The sequence below is a fragment of the Hippocampus bargibanti genome, linkage group LG03 (genome assembly GCF_051943395.1).
Source record: "Hippocampus bargibanti isolate YZ-2025 linkage group LG03, ASM5194339v1, whole genome shotgun sequence".
NCBI classification, from domain to species: Eukaryota; Metazoa; Chordata; class Actinopteri; order Syngnathiformes; family Syngnathidae; genus Hippocampus; species Hippocampus bargibanti.
In genome coordinates, this window is record NC_142736.1 from 8,203,061 (window position 1) to 8,220,450 (window position 17,390).

Genomic DNA, 17,390 nt, shown 5'->3' on the forward strand with positions numbered 1-17,390 from the left:
CTCATCCCTCCTTACTTTCTGACCTCATCACCAAGTCCAAGAATTCCACCTGTCAACTTGACCCCCTCCCTACTGTCCTCATCAAATCTTGTCTACCTGCTCTCCTCCCTTTTATTTCAGCTATTATTCACTCCTCACTGTCCACTGGAATTGTTCCTGTCCCTCTTAAAACCGCAGCTGTAACACCAATCCTGAAAAAACTTGGTTCAGATCCCAATGATTTCAATAACCTACGTCCAATTTCGCATCTTCCATTTATCGCTAAAATTCTCGAAAAAACCGTCGCCTGTCAACTCCACTCTCACCTCACTCACAATAACCTCTACGAACAATTCCAGTCTGGTTTCCGTCCCCGCCAAGCTTGTCCCCCAGTAGACTGGGCTGGATGGTGTTGAAGGCACTGGAGAAATCGAAGAATGTGATCCTCACCGTGCTCCCAGCATTCTCCAGGTGCAGCAACGCCGTATGGAGGAGGTAGATGATGGCATCCTCCACACCGATGCTGGGCTGGTAGGCAAACTGCAGCGGGTCCAGCGATGAGCTTGCCAGCGGTCGCAGGTGGGCGAGGACGAGTCTCTCCAGCGTCTTCATCAGGTGAGACGTCAGCGCCACCGGTCTGTAGCTGTTGAGCTCTTTGGGGTTGGCAATCTTGGGCACTGGGACCAGGCATGACGTTTTCCACAGCTGTGGAACTCTGCCCAGCTTCAGGCTCAGGTTGAACAAGTGCTGGACAATGTCACACAGCTGGTCGGAGCAGGTCTTGAGGAGTCGGGAACTGATGTCATCCGGACCTGCTGCCTTCCTCACCTTCATCCTCCTCAGTTGGTTCCTCACCTGCGCAGTTGTGACAGACAGGCAGGAACCAGGAGGCAGAGTGGCGGCTGAGGGTGTGGCAACGGTTGGGAGGGCAGATGTTGGTTGTGGAAAGCTGGTCGTGAGAGGGGGCAGGGAGGGTAAGGCCACAGTGAGAGTTGGTGCAGGTGCAGCTACAGGTGAAGTTGACGGTGGGCCGGGGGCGGCTGGCGTCTTGTCAAACCGATTGAAAAAGCGGTTGATTTCATCTGCCCAGTCCTTGTCTTTTTCGTTCAATGTCACTGGGCTTTTGTGGCCTGAGATGTTTTTCAGGCCCTTCCAGACACCAGCGACATTGCTGGCTTGCAGCTGCTCCTCCATTTTCATCCTGTAGGCCTTCTTCCCCTCTCTGATCTTCCTCCTCAGTTGGATCTGCACGGCCTTCAGTTCCTCTCTGTTGCCCGACACAAAAGCCCTTTTCTTCTCCTTCAGGAGGACTTTTATGTCGGGATTAATCCATGGTTTGTTGTTGGCAAAACACCGCACAGTCCTGGTGGGTACGGTGTTGTTTGCAGATGACATTGTGATCTGTAGGGAGAACGGGGAACAGGTGGCGGAGAAACTAGAGATGTGTAGATATGCCCTGGAAAGGAGAGATATGAAGATCAGTCGCAGCAAGACAGAATACATGCGTGTGAATGAGAGGCATCCAAGTGCAAGAGTGATGCTGCAGGGAGAAGAAATAAAGAAGGTGGAGGATTTTAAGTACTTGGGGTCAACTGTCCAGATCAATGGATATTGTGGAAAAGAGGTGAAGCAGCATGTCCAGGTGGGCTGGAGAGGCTGGAGAAAAATGTCAGGTGTGATGTGTGATACAAGGGGTTTCAGCTAGGATGGAAGGAAAAGTGTATAAAACAGTGGTGAGAGCAGCCATGATGTTTGGACTGGAGACAGTGCCACTGAAGAAAAGACTGGAAGCAGAGCTGGAGGTAGCAGAGCTGAAGATGTTGAGGTTTTCTTTGGGAGTGACCAGGTTGGATAGGATCAGGAATGAGTACATTAGAGGGACAACTCATATTAATGGCTTTGGAGAGAAAGTCAGAGAGGCCAGACTGAGATGGTTTGGACATGTCCAGAGGAGAGAGAGTGACTATATCGGGAGAAGGATGCTGAGCCTTGAACTGCCGCAGGAGGCAGAGAGGAAGACCCATTATTTATGGATGTGGTCAAAGAGGGCATGAAGGTAGCTGGTGTGAGAGAAGAGGATGCATAAAACCGGGATAGATGGAGGACATTGATTCGCTGTGACGACCCCTGAAGGGAAACGCCAAAAGGAAAAGAATAAGAAGCTATGTCAAAGCGACTAACATGGACAACTATCATATACAGGAAATGAAGCAGTCGCAACAAGATTAATAAAGCTTATCTTATTGCAACACTTGGTTACCAATGAAGTTGTTCTCTGTGGTAACAAAATAAGAGCTCATCATCTGGTAAGCAGGGGTGTGCCGGTTTTGGAACTGATTGTGCGTGCACATCTCATACCTGTTGCGTCATGCGAGTGTTTCTGATTGGTTGTTTTCTGCTAGTGTGTTTTTTTTCTAAATGAAATCCGAAGCAATTTTTGGAGTCAGAGATGGCTTTATATCTCAACATATCTTTTTTATCCAGTTCATACTTATGTCATACCAATAGGTCACAGTGACGGTTCCAACATAATAAATAAAATAATCATAATCTGAGAAATACTCAAACATTATATGAAAGCAATACGTCTGTGTAAGCTCTCAGTCGTACAGGAGTGGTCCATCGATGAGAAGGTTTCTTCAGCCGTCATCTGTACAAAAGTGAAGGTTTCGGACGTTTCGCCTCCTATCCAAGAGGCTTCGTCAGCGAACTAAAGTCTGACTGGTAATGATACCGGGGGGGGGGGGGGGGGGGTAGTGGGCCAGTCGTTGGTCAGGAATGTGGGAACAATCAGTGGGGCCACAGGGAGGGGTCCCTTGCCCCCCCAACCTGAGAGTAGGGACCTATCATAGCTGTGTCCGGCGCCACCATGTCTGGACATTAGGGATATATAAATGGGGCCGATACGACCAGTCAGACTTTAGTTCGCTGACGAAGCCTCTTGGATAGGAGGCGAAACGTCCGAAACCTTCACTTTTGTACAGATGACGGCTGAAGAAACCTTCTCATCGATTATATGAAAGGTAAGAAGTTTCTTTCATGTTCAAATTCCAGTCCTGCTTGTGTTATATTGATTTGAGTGTTCTATTCCCTCAGGCCCATCATGCATCGCAATGTACGCTACAACTGCCGGGTGATTTTTCTCAACAGGTAAGTTTTAAAACATGTTCAGCGTAGAGACTGGTGCATTTACAGATCATTTTATTTTAAAACCCTAAATGCAATTCTATTGAAATTCTGTGAAACAAAAGTTAAAACATTGAACAATTATAATTAATACGTCTTGATTTTTAAATTGGTATAATTTACCACATTATTTTTGATAATTTGGTTGGACTTAGATGAAGTCATAATGAACATCCCAAGAAGTGAGAGGGTTGTAATTGTTGGAGACTTCAATGGGCCTGTTGGTGCAGGAAACAAAGATGATCATGCGGTGATGGGCAGGATTGGACTCCTGATGAGGAACCCTGAAGGACAGGTGGTGGTTGACTTGCCTAAGAGGATGAAATTGGCTATTGTGAATAATTTATTTCAGAAGAGACAGGAACATAGAGTGACCCATAAGATAGGTAGGAATACACATGTAGACTACATTTTGTATCAACAGTGCCATCTGAAGGAAATCAGTGACTGCAAAGTAGTCGTTGGTGAGAGTGTAGCCACTTAGCATAGGTTGGTTGTGTGTAGGTTGCCGCTGGTAGTGAGGAAGATAAAGAAACCAAAGGCAGAACTGAGGACAAAATGGTGGACGTTGAAAAAGGAAAAGTGTTGCATGACTTTTAGGGAGGAGTTAAGACAAGCACTGGGTGGGCAAGAGGTCCTTTTAGATGACTGGCAAACTACAGCAAACGTAATCAGAGCGACAGGTCGGAAAGTACTTGGTGTATCAACTGGAACTACAGGATATAAGTAGACTTGGTGATGAAATAGGGAGGTACAGGAGTGTATACAGAGAAAGAGTTTAGCAAAGAAGTGTGACACTGAGAGGACGGACGAGAGTAGACAGCAGTACAAGGAGATGCAGCGCACGGTTAAAGTAAATGTGGCAAAAGCCAAACCAGAGGTCTACGATGACTTGCATGCTAGGCTGAACAGCAAGGAAAGAGACTGAGACCGAGATACAAAGATGGTAAGGACCTGTAGCAGGTTAGGGTTATTAATGATCGAGATGGCAATGTATTAACAGGTGCCAGTAGTGTGATGGCAAGATGGAAATAGTACTTTGAAGAATTGATGAATGAGGAAAATGAGAAGGAACAAAGAGTAGAAGATGTGACTATTGTGGACCAAGACATAGCAAAGATTTGCAAGGATCAAGTGAGGACGGCCTGAAGAGGAGGAAGGGTGGAAAGGCACTCGGGCTTTAAGGCTTACCAATGGAGGTATGGAAGTGTCTAAGAGAAGTGGCAGTTGTGTTCCTGACTGAGTTGTTCAACAATATCTTAGATGGTGAGCAGATGCCTGAAGAATGGAGACAAAGTGTAATGGTGCCCATTTTTAAGAATAGATTTGTAGAAACTACAGACGAATAAAAGTGATGAGCCATACAATGAAACTATGGGAAAGAGAGGTTGAATCTAGACTAAGAGCAGAAGTGAATATTTGCGAGCAGCAGTATGGCTTCATGCCAAAAAAAGAGTACAAGAGTACAAAAGAGTACAGAGAAGGTCAGAAGTAATTGCATTGTGTCTTGTCGATCTGGAGAAAGCCTATGACAAGCTGCCCATGGAAGAGCTGTGATCTTTAATAAGGAAGGTCTGGAGTGACATAAAATTATTTCGGAGTGGTGCAAGACATGTATCATGACTTTAAGTTGTGAGGTGTGCTGTCGGTGTGACAGAGGAATTCAAGGTGGAGGTGGGACTCCACCCAGGGTCAGCTCTGAGCCCCATCTTATTCGCTATCGTGATGGACCGGCTGACAGACAATGTTTGTCAAGTTATGTTGTTTTTTTGAGCTCTCCCGCTAACTTGAAAAGGGTTTTGACTGTGTTGACCGGGATTACACTGGGACTTCACTCTTTAACTCCAATGATGAGACAGATTTCTCCTTTCTTCTTCCTCTTTTAATTTGGATTTAATTGTCTCTTTTCTCATTGAAAAGACAATTGCTGATTGCAAGGTGAAAAACCGTCAGCCACCCTGGTCTGTACACAGATGAACTCCACTGCACCAGGCAAACTCCTCGAGCAGTACTTGAACCGAACCGGACGCTGAGCAGTGTAGCAACTGACTATTTTAAGGAGTGGTTTCTTCTGGTGAGAGCCTTCCTGATTACTGAATGGCTTTCAGCTGCTGGCACATTTGTTTTTATTCCAGTTCTCTCCTCTGGGGGAAAAATGGTGCCAAACTCATCTTTGGACGACAGCTTCGGCCATATTTGTAGTTTGCCAAGACACTTAACTTTGGACTACAGCTTCGGCCATATTTGTAGTTTGCCAAGACACCTCCCACTCAATCTTTCCATGGATACATCGGGAAGATTGCCAACTGTAGGCAAACGAAGTAAGTATGGTGGTCTTGCCAAGATTTTCTTATTCCTGTTCTTCAGCAGGTAGTAGAACAACCAACCGTCTTACGTCTCTGTGCAGAACAGTGGGTTGGAACTTTTTCCTCAGGCTGCTTAAATTGGGATGGATGGGCTTTGCCTTTGGGGTTTTTGTCAGGGGGACACAGTAGCTAGGATAGATCCGGATGTGGACATCCCTCACAATGCCTTTGTCATCTGGGTTGGTGCTGATAACTCTGCCTAGCTTGAAGTGACCCCTTAGTGCGTTTTGGTCACATAACCAGACAATGTCTCCCACAGTGACATTTCTTTCAGCAGTTTGCCATTTGCTTCGGACAACAAGGTTGGGACCTGCGAGTTGACTCTTCCAGAACCTGGTTACCTCAGCCTGCATTGCCCTGAGCCTTTTGTAGGGGTAGATGGAAAAGTGAAATGTTTTCAGGTCTCCACTTTGAGATGCACGACCAAGAAGGAGGCTGTTTGGTGTAATATATTGGATGCAGTTTTCCCGACTCTGGATTCTGGCATCAATCGGGCGCTCATTTGCGAGGTTTGCTGCCGTGTAGAGAGCTGTCTGGACCTCTGAGAAGCTGAGCCCGTACTCTTTACCAAGACTCTGGAGTGCCCTTTTTACAATACGTACAGCGGCCTCTTCTGCACCGTTCCTGTGTGGAGAGTCAGCGGGGTGAATTTTCCACAACCACTTAGTTCCACTTTTGGCTGCTGTATCCTCCAGTGTTGTTTGATCCAAGCCATCCAAGAAGCTGTAAAGTTCCTTGAGGAAAGACTTTGCTCCAATGAAATTGGTGCCAGGATCAGACCAGATCTTTCTTGGATGCCCTCTGAGAGCTGTGAATCGTTGATAAGCCATCAGGAAGCTGTCTGTTGATGGAGTTGTGACCAGTTCGGTGTGGATAGCTCTGCTGGCCATGCAACAAAAGACAACTCCCCAGACTTTGAGTGTTACTCTTTTCTTAACATCATCTTGTACTTGGTATGGGACAAAGAGGTCAAGTGTTGTAAACTCAAAGGGTGCAGCAGGCTCTGTCCTCTCTGATGGCAAGTCACCCATCACTTGTTGGCATTTCTTTGCTCTCAACTTCCTGCAAGTCATGCAGCCATCAACAACCTTCTGGGCAATTCTTTTTCCCCTTATCACCCATGCTTTCATCCGCATCTTGAGCAGTGTGCCAGCCACTCCATCATGGCTCTCGTTGTGCGCCTCTCGGGCTAACAGTGTAGACACCCAGGCATCATGGGGTAGGAGTGGGATACAGCAGTGGTCGTCTTTGAATGTCTGCACGCGGCCACCACAGACTAATAGTCCAGAGTCCTGGTCTTTGTAGACCACCAGCCTGTTCGTGGTTGAATTTGGGAAGTTTACGCCCTCTTGTGCTGAAAGAAAAATGTCTCGCAGGGCATCTTTCCTTTCTTCCACAGAGATGGCTCCTTTGGAGGAGACTGACTCCCACTTTGGGCCGTCCAAGGCTTGAACTTGTTGAGAGAACCTTTTTTCCGCCATCCAGACCATTGCAACTGTTTTGACCAGTCTGGTCAGCACACTGAACCGCTTGACATCCAAAAGGTTTTGAACAACTGACCCTCTTGGCGGTCTCCTCTTTTCTGTTTGGGTGTGATTGGACTCTTTTTCCAGAGACTGTTTCTGAGCTTGGGACCTTGTCAACACAGCAGCAAATGCTTTTCTCTGCAACTTGTTGATGCTCTCTCTGGCGGTGGTTGCTAGTTCATTGGCAGATTTGGTTGGCCATTCACTTTCTGGCAGACTCAAGAACAGAGGTCCATTTTGCCACTCTGAATGTTCATCCAGATCCTGATGGCTTGCTCCTCTGGTGATGACATCTGCAATGTTTTGTGAGCCAGGGATCCACCACCAGTCCTTTACTGCTGTGCTGCTTTGAATCTCTCCGATCCGATTAGCAAAGAATGTCTGATAGCCATAGCTTTCCCGTTGTATTGCTCCAAGGACTATTTTGACTGTCAACAAAATGAAACCATCTTCTGGCTTGGATTCGGCTGTGCAGTTCGAAGAATTTTTTGAGTCGTGAGGCAAACACTGCTCCACACATTTCTGCTTTGACAGCATCACCTTTGTGGTCCAAGGGAGTTAATTTTGCTTTGGATTCGACCAGTCTAATGATGGGACCCTGGTCTGTGGTCCATTTCAGGTACATCACTGCGCCATAAGCATGCTCACTTCCATCAGAGAATATGACCGCAGAGGGTGGTTCAGTAATGAAGCATTTGGGAGTTAGAGCGCTCGTGAACATGATAATAATAATACATACTCACGTACTGAGTTGCTGGTACTCCTCGAATAGATCGGTTGCATCATCTCTGAGTCCATCTGAGAGGGCAATGTCCCATGTGTCTTTGACTGGACAGCTTTCAGCCTTTGCCTCTTGAAATGCCCTCCGCACCAAAATAGCTCCCTTTTGCTTGGAGTCACAAGGCCAACTGGATCGTACAGTCCTGACACTTGACTGAGAAGTTCTCTTCGCGTCAAAGGGTTGGGTGTCATGGCTCTCATCTCGTCTTTCAGAAGGTCTTCACCCAGCCGCATCTTTTGTTTCCTCTTAGAGAAGTTGTTTCCAATTCTGACATGGAGCTTATCGTCTTCAACTCTATAGCCCAGACCAAGTGCTTTGTTGTCATCATTGCCCATATTATTTGGTAGGATGATGGTCTTTGTCCTTTCCTCATTACAACGCTCCTTCCTCCCACTTTGCCTAGAGAAGACCCATGGCTTCAGCTCAAAACCTCCGGCCTTCAGGATCCTCTCCACATTGGCTGTGATGGCGTTTAGCTGGACAAGGCTGTTGTGTGAAGTAAGGGTGTCGTCAACGTAGCTGTCGTTATGAATCACTAGACGTTCCTCCTCAAGGTGGGCAATGAGAGGGAGGTTTGCAGTTTCACACATTGCCAGTTGCGCTATGCACCCTGCAGGTTTGTCTCCTATGTTCACTCTTGAGATCGCGTATTCCCCCAGGTCCTCATTCTCAGTATCTCGCCAGAGGAATCTGTGAAGATGCACTTCTTGGTCTTCCAGCCAGACGGAGTTATACATATTTTTTATGTCTCCCAGGGCAGCATGAACTCCACATCTGAATCTGAGCAGTACAGCTCGAATCTGGTTAAGGACATCAGGGCCTTTCATCAGCAGGTCATTCATGCTGACATCTCTGCACCTTTGACTACTATTCCAGACAATTCTTATTGGAGTTGTAATCGAGTGTGGGTTTGGAGCAATGAGGTGACTGAGATACCAAACTGGTCCATCCCAACTGGTGATGGTGCCTTTGGGTAGTTTGAGGGCTGCTTTTCTATTTACCATATCATGGACTTGTGCAGCATAAGCCACCTTCCACTCCGGTCTTTTGGCCAATTGTTTTTCTGTTCTCAGGAATGTAGCCTCGACCGTTTTTCTGTTGTTTGGTAAGGAAATGGGGTCCTCCACCCAGGGATACCTGGCATTCCAGTGTGGCTCTTTGCTGTGGTGATCCTCTGTGACATAGGTGAGGCTGTCCCTTACTACTTCAAGTTCCCGTTCCTCTGCGAGAGTCATCTCTTTGCCGCCTGGTTGACATTTTCCACAGCGGCAACCTCCACACTTTGGATCACATGCTGCACCAATACTGTCCCATTTCAACCACTCTAGGAAGTCCCGGTAAGTGCTTGACCTCTGAAGCTTGGCGTGAACATGAGTGTTGGGAGGGTTTGTTCTAGCTGGGCCAGTGAGTTCTTCGTACTTTAAGGCAGCAGTCCTCATTGATCTTGCAAAGTGAGCCCTGGACATGTGGGCGGACACAGTAAGGTCTTCAAAGAGTGCAGGATGAGAGCCTCCGACTGTCATTCCCAATGGCCCATCCCACAGCACAAGGTCTCCAATAACTCTGATTCGTTGAGGAGCTCGCTGGCCCTCTCTGTGGCTTATAAGCAGACTGACTTCATCTGGTCTTGTCAGAGCTCCAAGTGGGACATCCGGAAAGAGTTTCTGTAGCCGTTTGGAGTCAACACTTTTGTGAATGTCTGCAATATTGTCTAGACCATAACAGACCAATTGATGAGATTTAAGAGTGCCTTTTGGAGTCCTCACTCTGATCTTCAAGAGGTACCGCTTTGTCTCCACAATAGTCTTCATTCCTCCAACACCGTGTACGATGAGAGTGATGTCTTCGCTTCTGAGGTTCAGTTTGTCTGCAGTCGTGTGGGTGATGTAATTGGTGTCAGACGCCAGGTCAATCAGTGTTCCAATCTTTTGTCCAGCATTTGCAGTGACTTCCAATAACATCATAATCACTGGCAGTTCCTGCAATCCACTTCCTTCTAAAAGTCCTGATTTGGCTTTTGTGTTTAACATCTTGGCTGCAGCATTGGAGAACGCATCATGAAACTGCCTTGCCAGCTCCGGGGAAAGCCTCTTGACAAAGTCTTCTTGCTCCTCTGTGTACGTTCTCCTGCTTTTGCCATCCATGGAGCCAGGTTTGCTCTTCTTCTGTGCTGAGTTGCTTTTCTTGTTTGGACAGAGGTAGAAATGATGCTCAGGTGCATGTTCATCCTTGCAGGCATGGTTGGTGCATAGGAAGTCATCTTTGCAGTCTGAACTGACGTTATGGACATCAAGACATCTGTTGCATACTCCCAGCTTCTTAACAGCAGCTTTCTTGTCTGCAAGCTGCAATGCCCGGAACTGCATGCAGTAGTAGAGTTTCTTCCTGTGCTTCCCATCTCCGCAGACAACACAGCCATTGCGGTCATCACATGCCCTGGTGGATTTCGTCCTGGCATATCTTGGCTCAGGCTTCGATTCCCTCTTATTTGGTTCCTCATCCAATTGTTTCAGCTGCTCATAATTACTCTCTTGCCCTTTGAGGAAGTCCAACAAACCGTCAAACCTGTTGACTGGAGTTGCAGCATTCCTGGGATCTGCTGCATAGATGAGCTATTCCTTTCTGAGAGGTGCTGGGAGTTTCCCCTCAATCAACCTGGTCACGAGTGGGTTTTTGATAGCGCCAGTGTCCCCGAGCTCACTGAGATCTTGAAGTGCTTTCTCCACAGCTTGGATTAGCTCCACTACTCTTCGTGGCTGGTTGCTTTTGACGGGTTGTATTCTCTGCAGCTCCTCCACAATTTCTATAGCAATGGACGTCCGGTTGCCATAGCGATTCGCCAGAACACGGAAGATGTCATCAGCAGTGATATGGGTGGTGAGACGAAGGTCTTTCCTGATGTTGTCCTCAACACTGTCCAGCAATTGGGCCCTTTTCACTTCCCTGGAACCGGTTGGCTCACTTTGTCTTTGGAGCGCTTCCCAGTCCTTTTTCCACCTGTGGAAGTTACGTTTGATTCCGGTGAAATTAGTAAGGGTTGTTGGCTTCAACTTGATGGCTGGTACGGGGTGACTGGACGTGATTGGTTCCTTCCTGACCTCTTCCTTTACCCCCTCTTGTATGAAGTCAGCCTTTTTGGAGACAAGCTTGGTGGCTTGAATTTCCAGGGCTTTTAAGGTTGTCAGGATTTCAGCTACTGTATCTTCAGGAATCCAGTGTCTCCACCGGCTATGTACCTCTTTTGCAGTCTTCATTAATCCTTCAAGTTGGTTCAGCAAGAACTGGTATCCATCCAGGTTCATATCCTCAGGGTCCACAGCAGTGGTGCGTCTGCACTCCTCCTCTGCTGTCAGAAGAGCTATGGATACTTCATTTTTTCCAAACTTGTTCCACAGGACCTTCTGAAGTAAACCTTTGACCTCCGCCCGCTTTGACGCACATTCTATTGAAGTATTGTCCAGATCTTCTTGCTGCACTACAGTGAGTTCTGTTTCCCCATCTCTTAGCTGTATCAGGAGTTTGGCCTCTACCTTGTCATTGGCTTCCATAACTTTGTCAGCTGCTGCGATGAGCGTCTTAAAACTGTCTCTGAGCTCCTCCTCAGTCATCATGTCATCATGGTTCCTGGTGAGGCTCCTTAACCAGGCGGGTGAATGATGCTTTTGCAGTTGTCCTCTCAGTCTTAAGATGGTCAACTGCCTTCTGGTCGGCCATACTCACAATTCAGGTGGAGTTGGAGGGAACTGGGTGAATTTAAGCCGTTGAATCTTTAGCCAAGGAGACTGAAAGGAAGACCTAAGAGGAGGTTTACGGATGTTGTCAAAGAGGACACGAAAGTAAATGCTGTGAGACTAGATGATGCACAAAAACGGGTTAGATGGCGGACACTGATTCGCCGTGGCTACCCCTGAAGGGAAAAGCCGAAATGAAATACAGTAGTCTCGATATATCGATATTCTCGGGAGTCGTAAAAATATCGATATAACCGGACTATCGATATATCCGATCCTGCGACATGTAAATTTTCTCCTTGCGTTCATAGAAATAGTATCGTAATAAGCACGAAACTTTACTGTATTGCAGTAGTGTTCACACAGCTTCAAACTTGATGATTTTCTTTCATCTCTATATTCAGTACTTTGGGGTTGAGATTGTTGTTTGTGGGAAAAAATAATGATGGGGAGGTGCAGGAGTGTATACAGAAAAAGAGGTTAACAAAGAAGAAGCGAAAGGGTTATTTGTGGTAAACAAAATAATAATAACGTAAGAGGCTGCAGAATGCGTGGGGGCAGAGCGCGGCCGGTATTTGAGTGGTTAGCGTGCCAGCTTCACAGTGTGGAGGTCATGCGTTTAAATCCCGCTCCGGGCCTCCCTGTGTGGAGTCTGCATGTTCTCACCAGGCCCGCATGTGTTTTCTCCGTGTCCTCTGGTTTCCACCCACTTTCCAATAATAAACAGGCTAATTAAACATTCTAAATTGTACCTAAATTCTGCGATTGGCTAGCAACCAATTCAAGGTGTCCCCGCCTCATGCCCGAAAATGACTGGGATAGACTCCAGCACCCCCCCGCAATGCCTGTGAGGATTAAGCAGTTTGGAAGATGAATGAATGAATAGTTTTTCCCTACTCAAAGTGTTTGAAACTTCTCAAGATCAAACAACTTCTAAAAAGTGGTGCATTGGCATTGCCAAAACACAAAGAACTGTAGAAAAGCTCATTTTAGGGAAGCAGTCTCAGGTGTGTTACAAAGGTTTACACTGCTATCGTCATAGGGACATCTTGTGTCTCACACAGATAAACAGTCTTGTTCCATGCATTTTTGACACTTATTTACTGTCAAACAGATATTGGGTTGTAACATTCATTGCTTTTCTAAACTGAATGCTAATTTCAATGAAATGAGAATAATGACCTGGTTTATTCTCTTTCCTGTTAGACAAATCCTACTGATTCGTCCGAAGATGCTCATGGCCAACCATGGCATTTACAGAGAGATGCGTTGGTTTGCACCCTGGACAAAGTTTCGGTTGGTATACATCAAGCTATCAAGGCTGAAATGATGTGTTGTGTTTTCTCCAGCAGTACATTGGGGCTGATAGAACACTCAAAATCATTTCTTGGTTTGAGTGTGAGCGCAGATCAATGTTAAATCCCTGTGTGCCCTGTGATTGTCTCCTCACCCGTTTAAGGTGTCCCCTTGCCTTCTGCCCGAAGATTGGTGGGATAGGCTCCATCAACCTTTGTGAGGATAAAGCGAATAAGAAAATTGCTGAATGTTTTCATCTGAGAAACCCAATTAGTCAGTCTTTTGGACGAAGGCGGAAGTAGACACCGAAAACATGTCAGGTATTTGAACACCGACAATATACTGTCTGTAAAATAAGAATCTGTTTTAAATTAGATATCAAGTAGACAGGATTAACTTAATACAACTATATCAGGAGAGCACTCACAAACTGTGGGTACCCTCAGTGGTCAATTAACAAATGTCAAAGAAAGAATAGGGAATGAAACCAAAAATTCTTAAGATACAAAAAGGAGAGAAGTGGCAGTACCTTATATTGCAGGAGTTTCTGAAAAACTACAAAGAGTCCTTTGGCAACACAAAATTCCTACTTGTTTCAAACCGATAAACACTTTAAGGCAAAAATTAGTGCATCCAAAAGATAGGCTGCCAAATGAAAAAATGTGGTTTATTCAATACATTGTAAGAATGAAAATTGTAAAGAGCAGTACATTGGGGAGACTAAACAAATTCTCAAAAAAAGACTATCAATATCGCAGGGATAATACTAGTGGTCCTCAATCGGCAGTACATATGCACCTAAAAGCTAGCAACCACTCATTTGACGACAATGAGGTTAAAATCTTAGCGAAAGAACACAGATCGTTTGAAAGGAGAGTAAAAGAAGCGATTTTCATAAAACAACTAAATCCTTCATTAAACCGGTTTGGTTTGATGAAGGATTGGTTTAATGAAGGAAGCAGGCTATTGTATGAACGATCCAAATTGAACCTCATGTTCAATTTGGTTCGTTCATACGCCTGCTTAGGCAACATATGATTAGTAATACTGATGAGGTGATACCGGTCGAAGTGGGGCAATCAGGCCAGTCATTAGTCAGAACGGTAGGAACTACCAGTGGAGCAGCTGCAGGGAGTAGTCCTCTGCTCCCCCCAACCTGAGAGCAAGGACCTATCATAGCAGAGTCCGGCACCACCATGTCTGGACAGTAGGGCTATATATATAGGGCCTAAACTACCAGTGCGACTTTAGTTTGCTGACAAAGTTTCTTGGATAAGAAGCGAAACGTCCGACACCAGCATCCATCTCAGTCTGGCCTCGCTGACTTTCTCTCCAAAGCCTCTAATATGAGTTGAGCCTCAAATGTACTCATTCCTGATCCTATCCAACTCTGCTACCTCCAGCTCTGCTTCCTGTCTTTTCTTCAGTGGCACTGTTTCCAGTTCAAACATCATGTCTGGTCTCACCACCGTTTTATACACCTTTCCTTTCAACCTATTTGAAACCTTTCTGTCACACATCACACCTGACATTTTTCTCCCGCCATTCCAGCCTACCTGGACACGCTTATTCACCTCTTCTCTACACTCTCAATTGCTCTGGACAGTTGAACCCAAGTACTTAAAATCCTCCACCTTCTTTATTATCTTCTCCCTGTAGCATCACTTTTGAACTTGGATCCCTTTCATTCACACACATATATTCTGTCTTGCTGTGACTTATTTTCAGTCCTCTCCTTTCCAGGGCATACCTCCACATCTCTCGTTTCTCCGCCACCTTTTCCCTGTTCTCGCTACAGATCACAATGTCATCGGCAAACATCATGGTCCAAGGAGATTCTTGTCAAACATGGTCTGTCAGCCTGTCCATCACCATAGTGAATAAGAAGGGGCTCAGAGCTGACCCCTGGTGGAGTCCCACCTCCACCTTGAATTCCTCCGTCACACCGACAGCACATCTCACAACTGCCTTACAGTCATGATACATGTCTTGCACTGCTCTGACATACTTTTCTGTCAGTCCAGACTTCCTCATGCAATACCACAGCTCTGCTCTGGGCACCCTGTCATACGCTTTCTCCAGATCTACAAAGACACAATGCAATTATTTCTGATGTTCTCTGGACTTCTCTATCAGCATTCTTCAAGTAAACACTGCATCTGTCGTACTCTTTTTTTTTTTGGCATGAAGCCATACTGCTTCTCACAAATGTTCACTTCTACTCTTAGTCTAGCTTCAACTAATCTGTCCCATAGTTTCATTGTATGGCTCATTAACTTCATTCCTCCACAGTTACTACAACACTGCACATCTCCCTTGTTCTTAAAAAGTGGCACAAGTACACATCGTCTCCATTCTTCAGGCATCTATCTGTTCACCATTTAAGATCTTGTTGAATAACCCAGTCATGAACACCACCGCCACCTCTCCAAGACACTTCCATACCTCGATTGGTAAATCATCAGGCCCGAGAGCCTTTCCCCCTTCATCCTCTTCAGCGCCCTCCTCACTTCATCCTTACTAATGTTTGCTACGTCTCTGTCCACAACAGTCACCAATTCTACTCTTTCTTCATTCTCATTTTCCTCATTCATCAATTCTTCAAAGTACTCTTTCCATCTAGCCATCGCTCTACTGGCACCTGTTAATACATTACCATCTCTATCCTTAATCACCCTCACCTGCTGCAGGTCCTTACCATCTTTGTCTCTCTGTCGCGCCAGTCTGTAAAGATCAGTCTCACCTTCAGTCTTTCATTTTCTACTGTTTGTTCTTTCTCATTTTCCTCATTCATCAATTCTTCAAAGCACTCATTCCATCTTCTCATCACACTACTGGTATGTGTGAATTCATTGCCATCCCTATCCTTAATCACCAGTCTCGCCTTCCTTGCTGTCCAGCCTAGCATACAAGTCATCATAGGCCTCTTGTTTGGCCTTTGCCACCTTTACTTTAACTGTGCGCTGCATCTCCTTGTACTGCTGTCTACTCTCGTCTGTTCTCTCAGTGTCCCACTTCTTTTTTGCTAACCTCTTTCTTTGTATACACTCCTGCAGCTCCCCATTCCACCACCAAGTCTCCTTATCTACCTTTCTTCCACTCCATACACCAAGTACTTTACGACCTGTCTCTCTGATTATGTTTGTTGGGTCAAAAATTGATGTTCTTCTTCTGATTCTGTTCTTCGCTGGTGTTGCGATGATATTTAATTAGCAGAAAGCAAGGTGATGTACAAAGAAAAAAAGAAAATCACAAAATAAAACAATCACATTGGAAACAATCTTAAATTAAAGTCATGTCATCGCTACAACAGTCAAATCTTCATGGCATCCTGGATGGTGATCACCAGGACGACGAGGAGGAATGGAATTGTTTGTAGCATTTGTCTGAAGCAGGCCCCAGGGTGTGGTACGGATGAGCAGGTGTCTGGGAAAGAGGGTGCGATCTGGCGGCTCCAGTGATGTGCATCGGGAATCTTCTTGATGAACGGTGTCCTCGCGAATCCAGCCGAAGCTTGTGGCTGCTAAGACGGCTCGCAGCTCCGCAACCGGTCCATCCCACGTTGGCGTGGCCCACGTCATCTTCTTCAGACCGCATCTCCGTCCTGTGGAGAACAAAAGAAGACTTGTGCCAGGTCACATGTCGAAAGGATGGTTTCATTCTACACATCACACTTTCTTGACGTTTTTTTCCCTATCAAAGTCTGTCTCATCGTTTAGGCTCTGCAATGCATTCTCTCACATAAATGGCAGACATTGTTTTTGTTAGATGTTAGTGGTTAGTGAGTCTGCATTTCTGGAGGGCACCACTTTCTTGGGGAATAATGTCGCAGCCAACATCACTCACTACCAAAAGTGAAAATTTTGGCAATGATGATCTGAGCTATTGTCACTCCCCCCTGTTGAGACATGAAAAGTCTCAATTTGCCAATTGGGAACGTGTGCGTGGAACACGATCCGTCTTTGACATTGCACAGATTATCAATTTGCATAAAACCATTTGTCCAAATAATATCATTGGTCCAAAATTTTGGAGGCCAAATTTTGGCATGTCGCCACATTGCTTGGGTGGAGGACAGCCTTCCACAATTCTTTAGCACAAGTTGACATGGTCGTCAACATTATGGCAATCTGCGTAGATGGTCATCATACTCACCTTTTGTCATTCAGTTGGAGGGCACGAGTTGACAGTCAGTTTCGCTTCTGCATAGGACTTCCATTCGCGCAACCCAGCTTCATCTGCGGTCACCCTGGCACGGATTCCGCAGGAGTCCTCTCCTTCTGAAGGATCTCCTTCTCCCAATTCTGAAAGAAGCTGGTTAGCGTGGAAACCCCTATACAATATATCTGAAATCTCTGACTGTCATCGGTGCCCACTCAACACATTTACCAATTTCATTCTTACCGGCGAGAAATTCCTTTAATGTGCACTGCAGTCAATTACTTCAATGTGAACTGCATTCAATTCATAATAATAATGATAATTCGCAATCAAATCAATTTTGACAGGTTATTTTGCACCTTTA

General features: G+C 45.8%; 1 protein-coding gene and 1 pseudogene across 7 annotated transcripts in view; both read left to right on the plus strand.

Moving 5' to 3' along the window:
• Nucleotides 1-17,390, plus strand: part of nadsyn1 (NAD synthetase 1) — a 147,366-nt gene that overhangs the window by 43,852 nt on the left and 86,124 nt on the right. For 6 of the 7 annotated variants that reach the window (XR_016114424.1, XM_088991803.1, XM_088991805.1 and 3 more), the window contains exons 4-5: nt 3,076-3,129; nt 12,776-12,865. Coding sequence is in view for 6 of the 7 variants with exons in the window: in XM_088991803.1 (XP_088847929.1) it covers nt 3,076-3,129; nt 12,776-12,865 (144 nt within the window). In the remaining variant the exon portion in view is untranslated. The remainder of the gene's footprint in view (nt 1-3,075; nt 3,130-12,775; nt 12,866-17,390) is intronic. The other variant, XM_088991802.1, reaches the window with a different exon arrangement.
• Nucleotides 3,419-9,508, plus strand: LOC148900217 (uncharacterized; annotated as a pseudogene).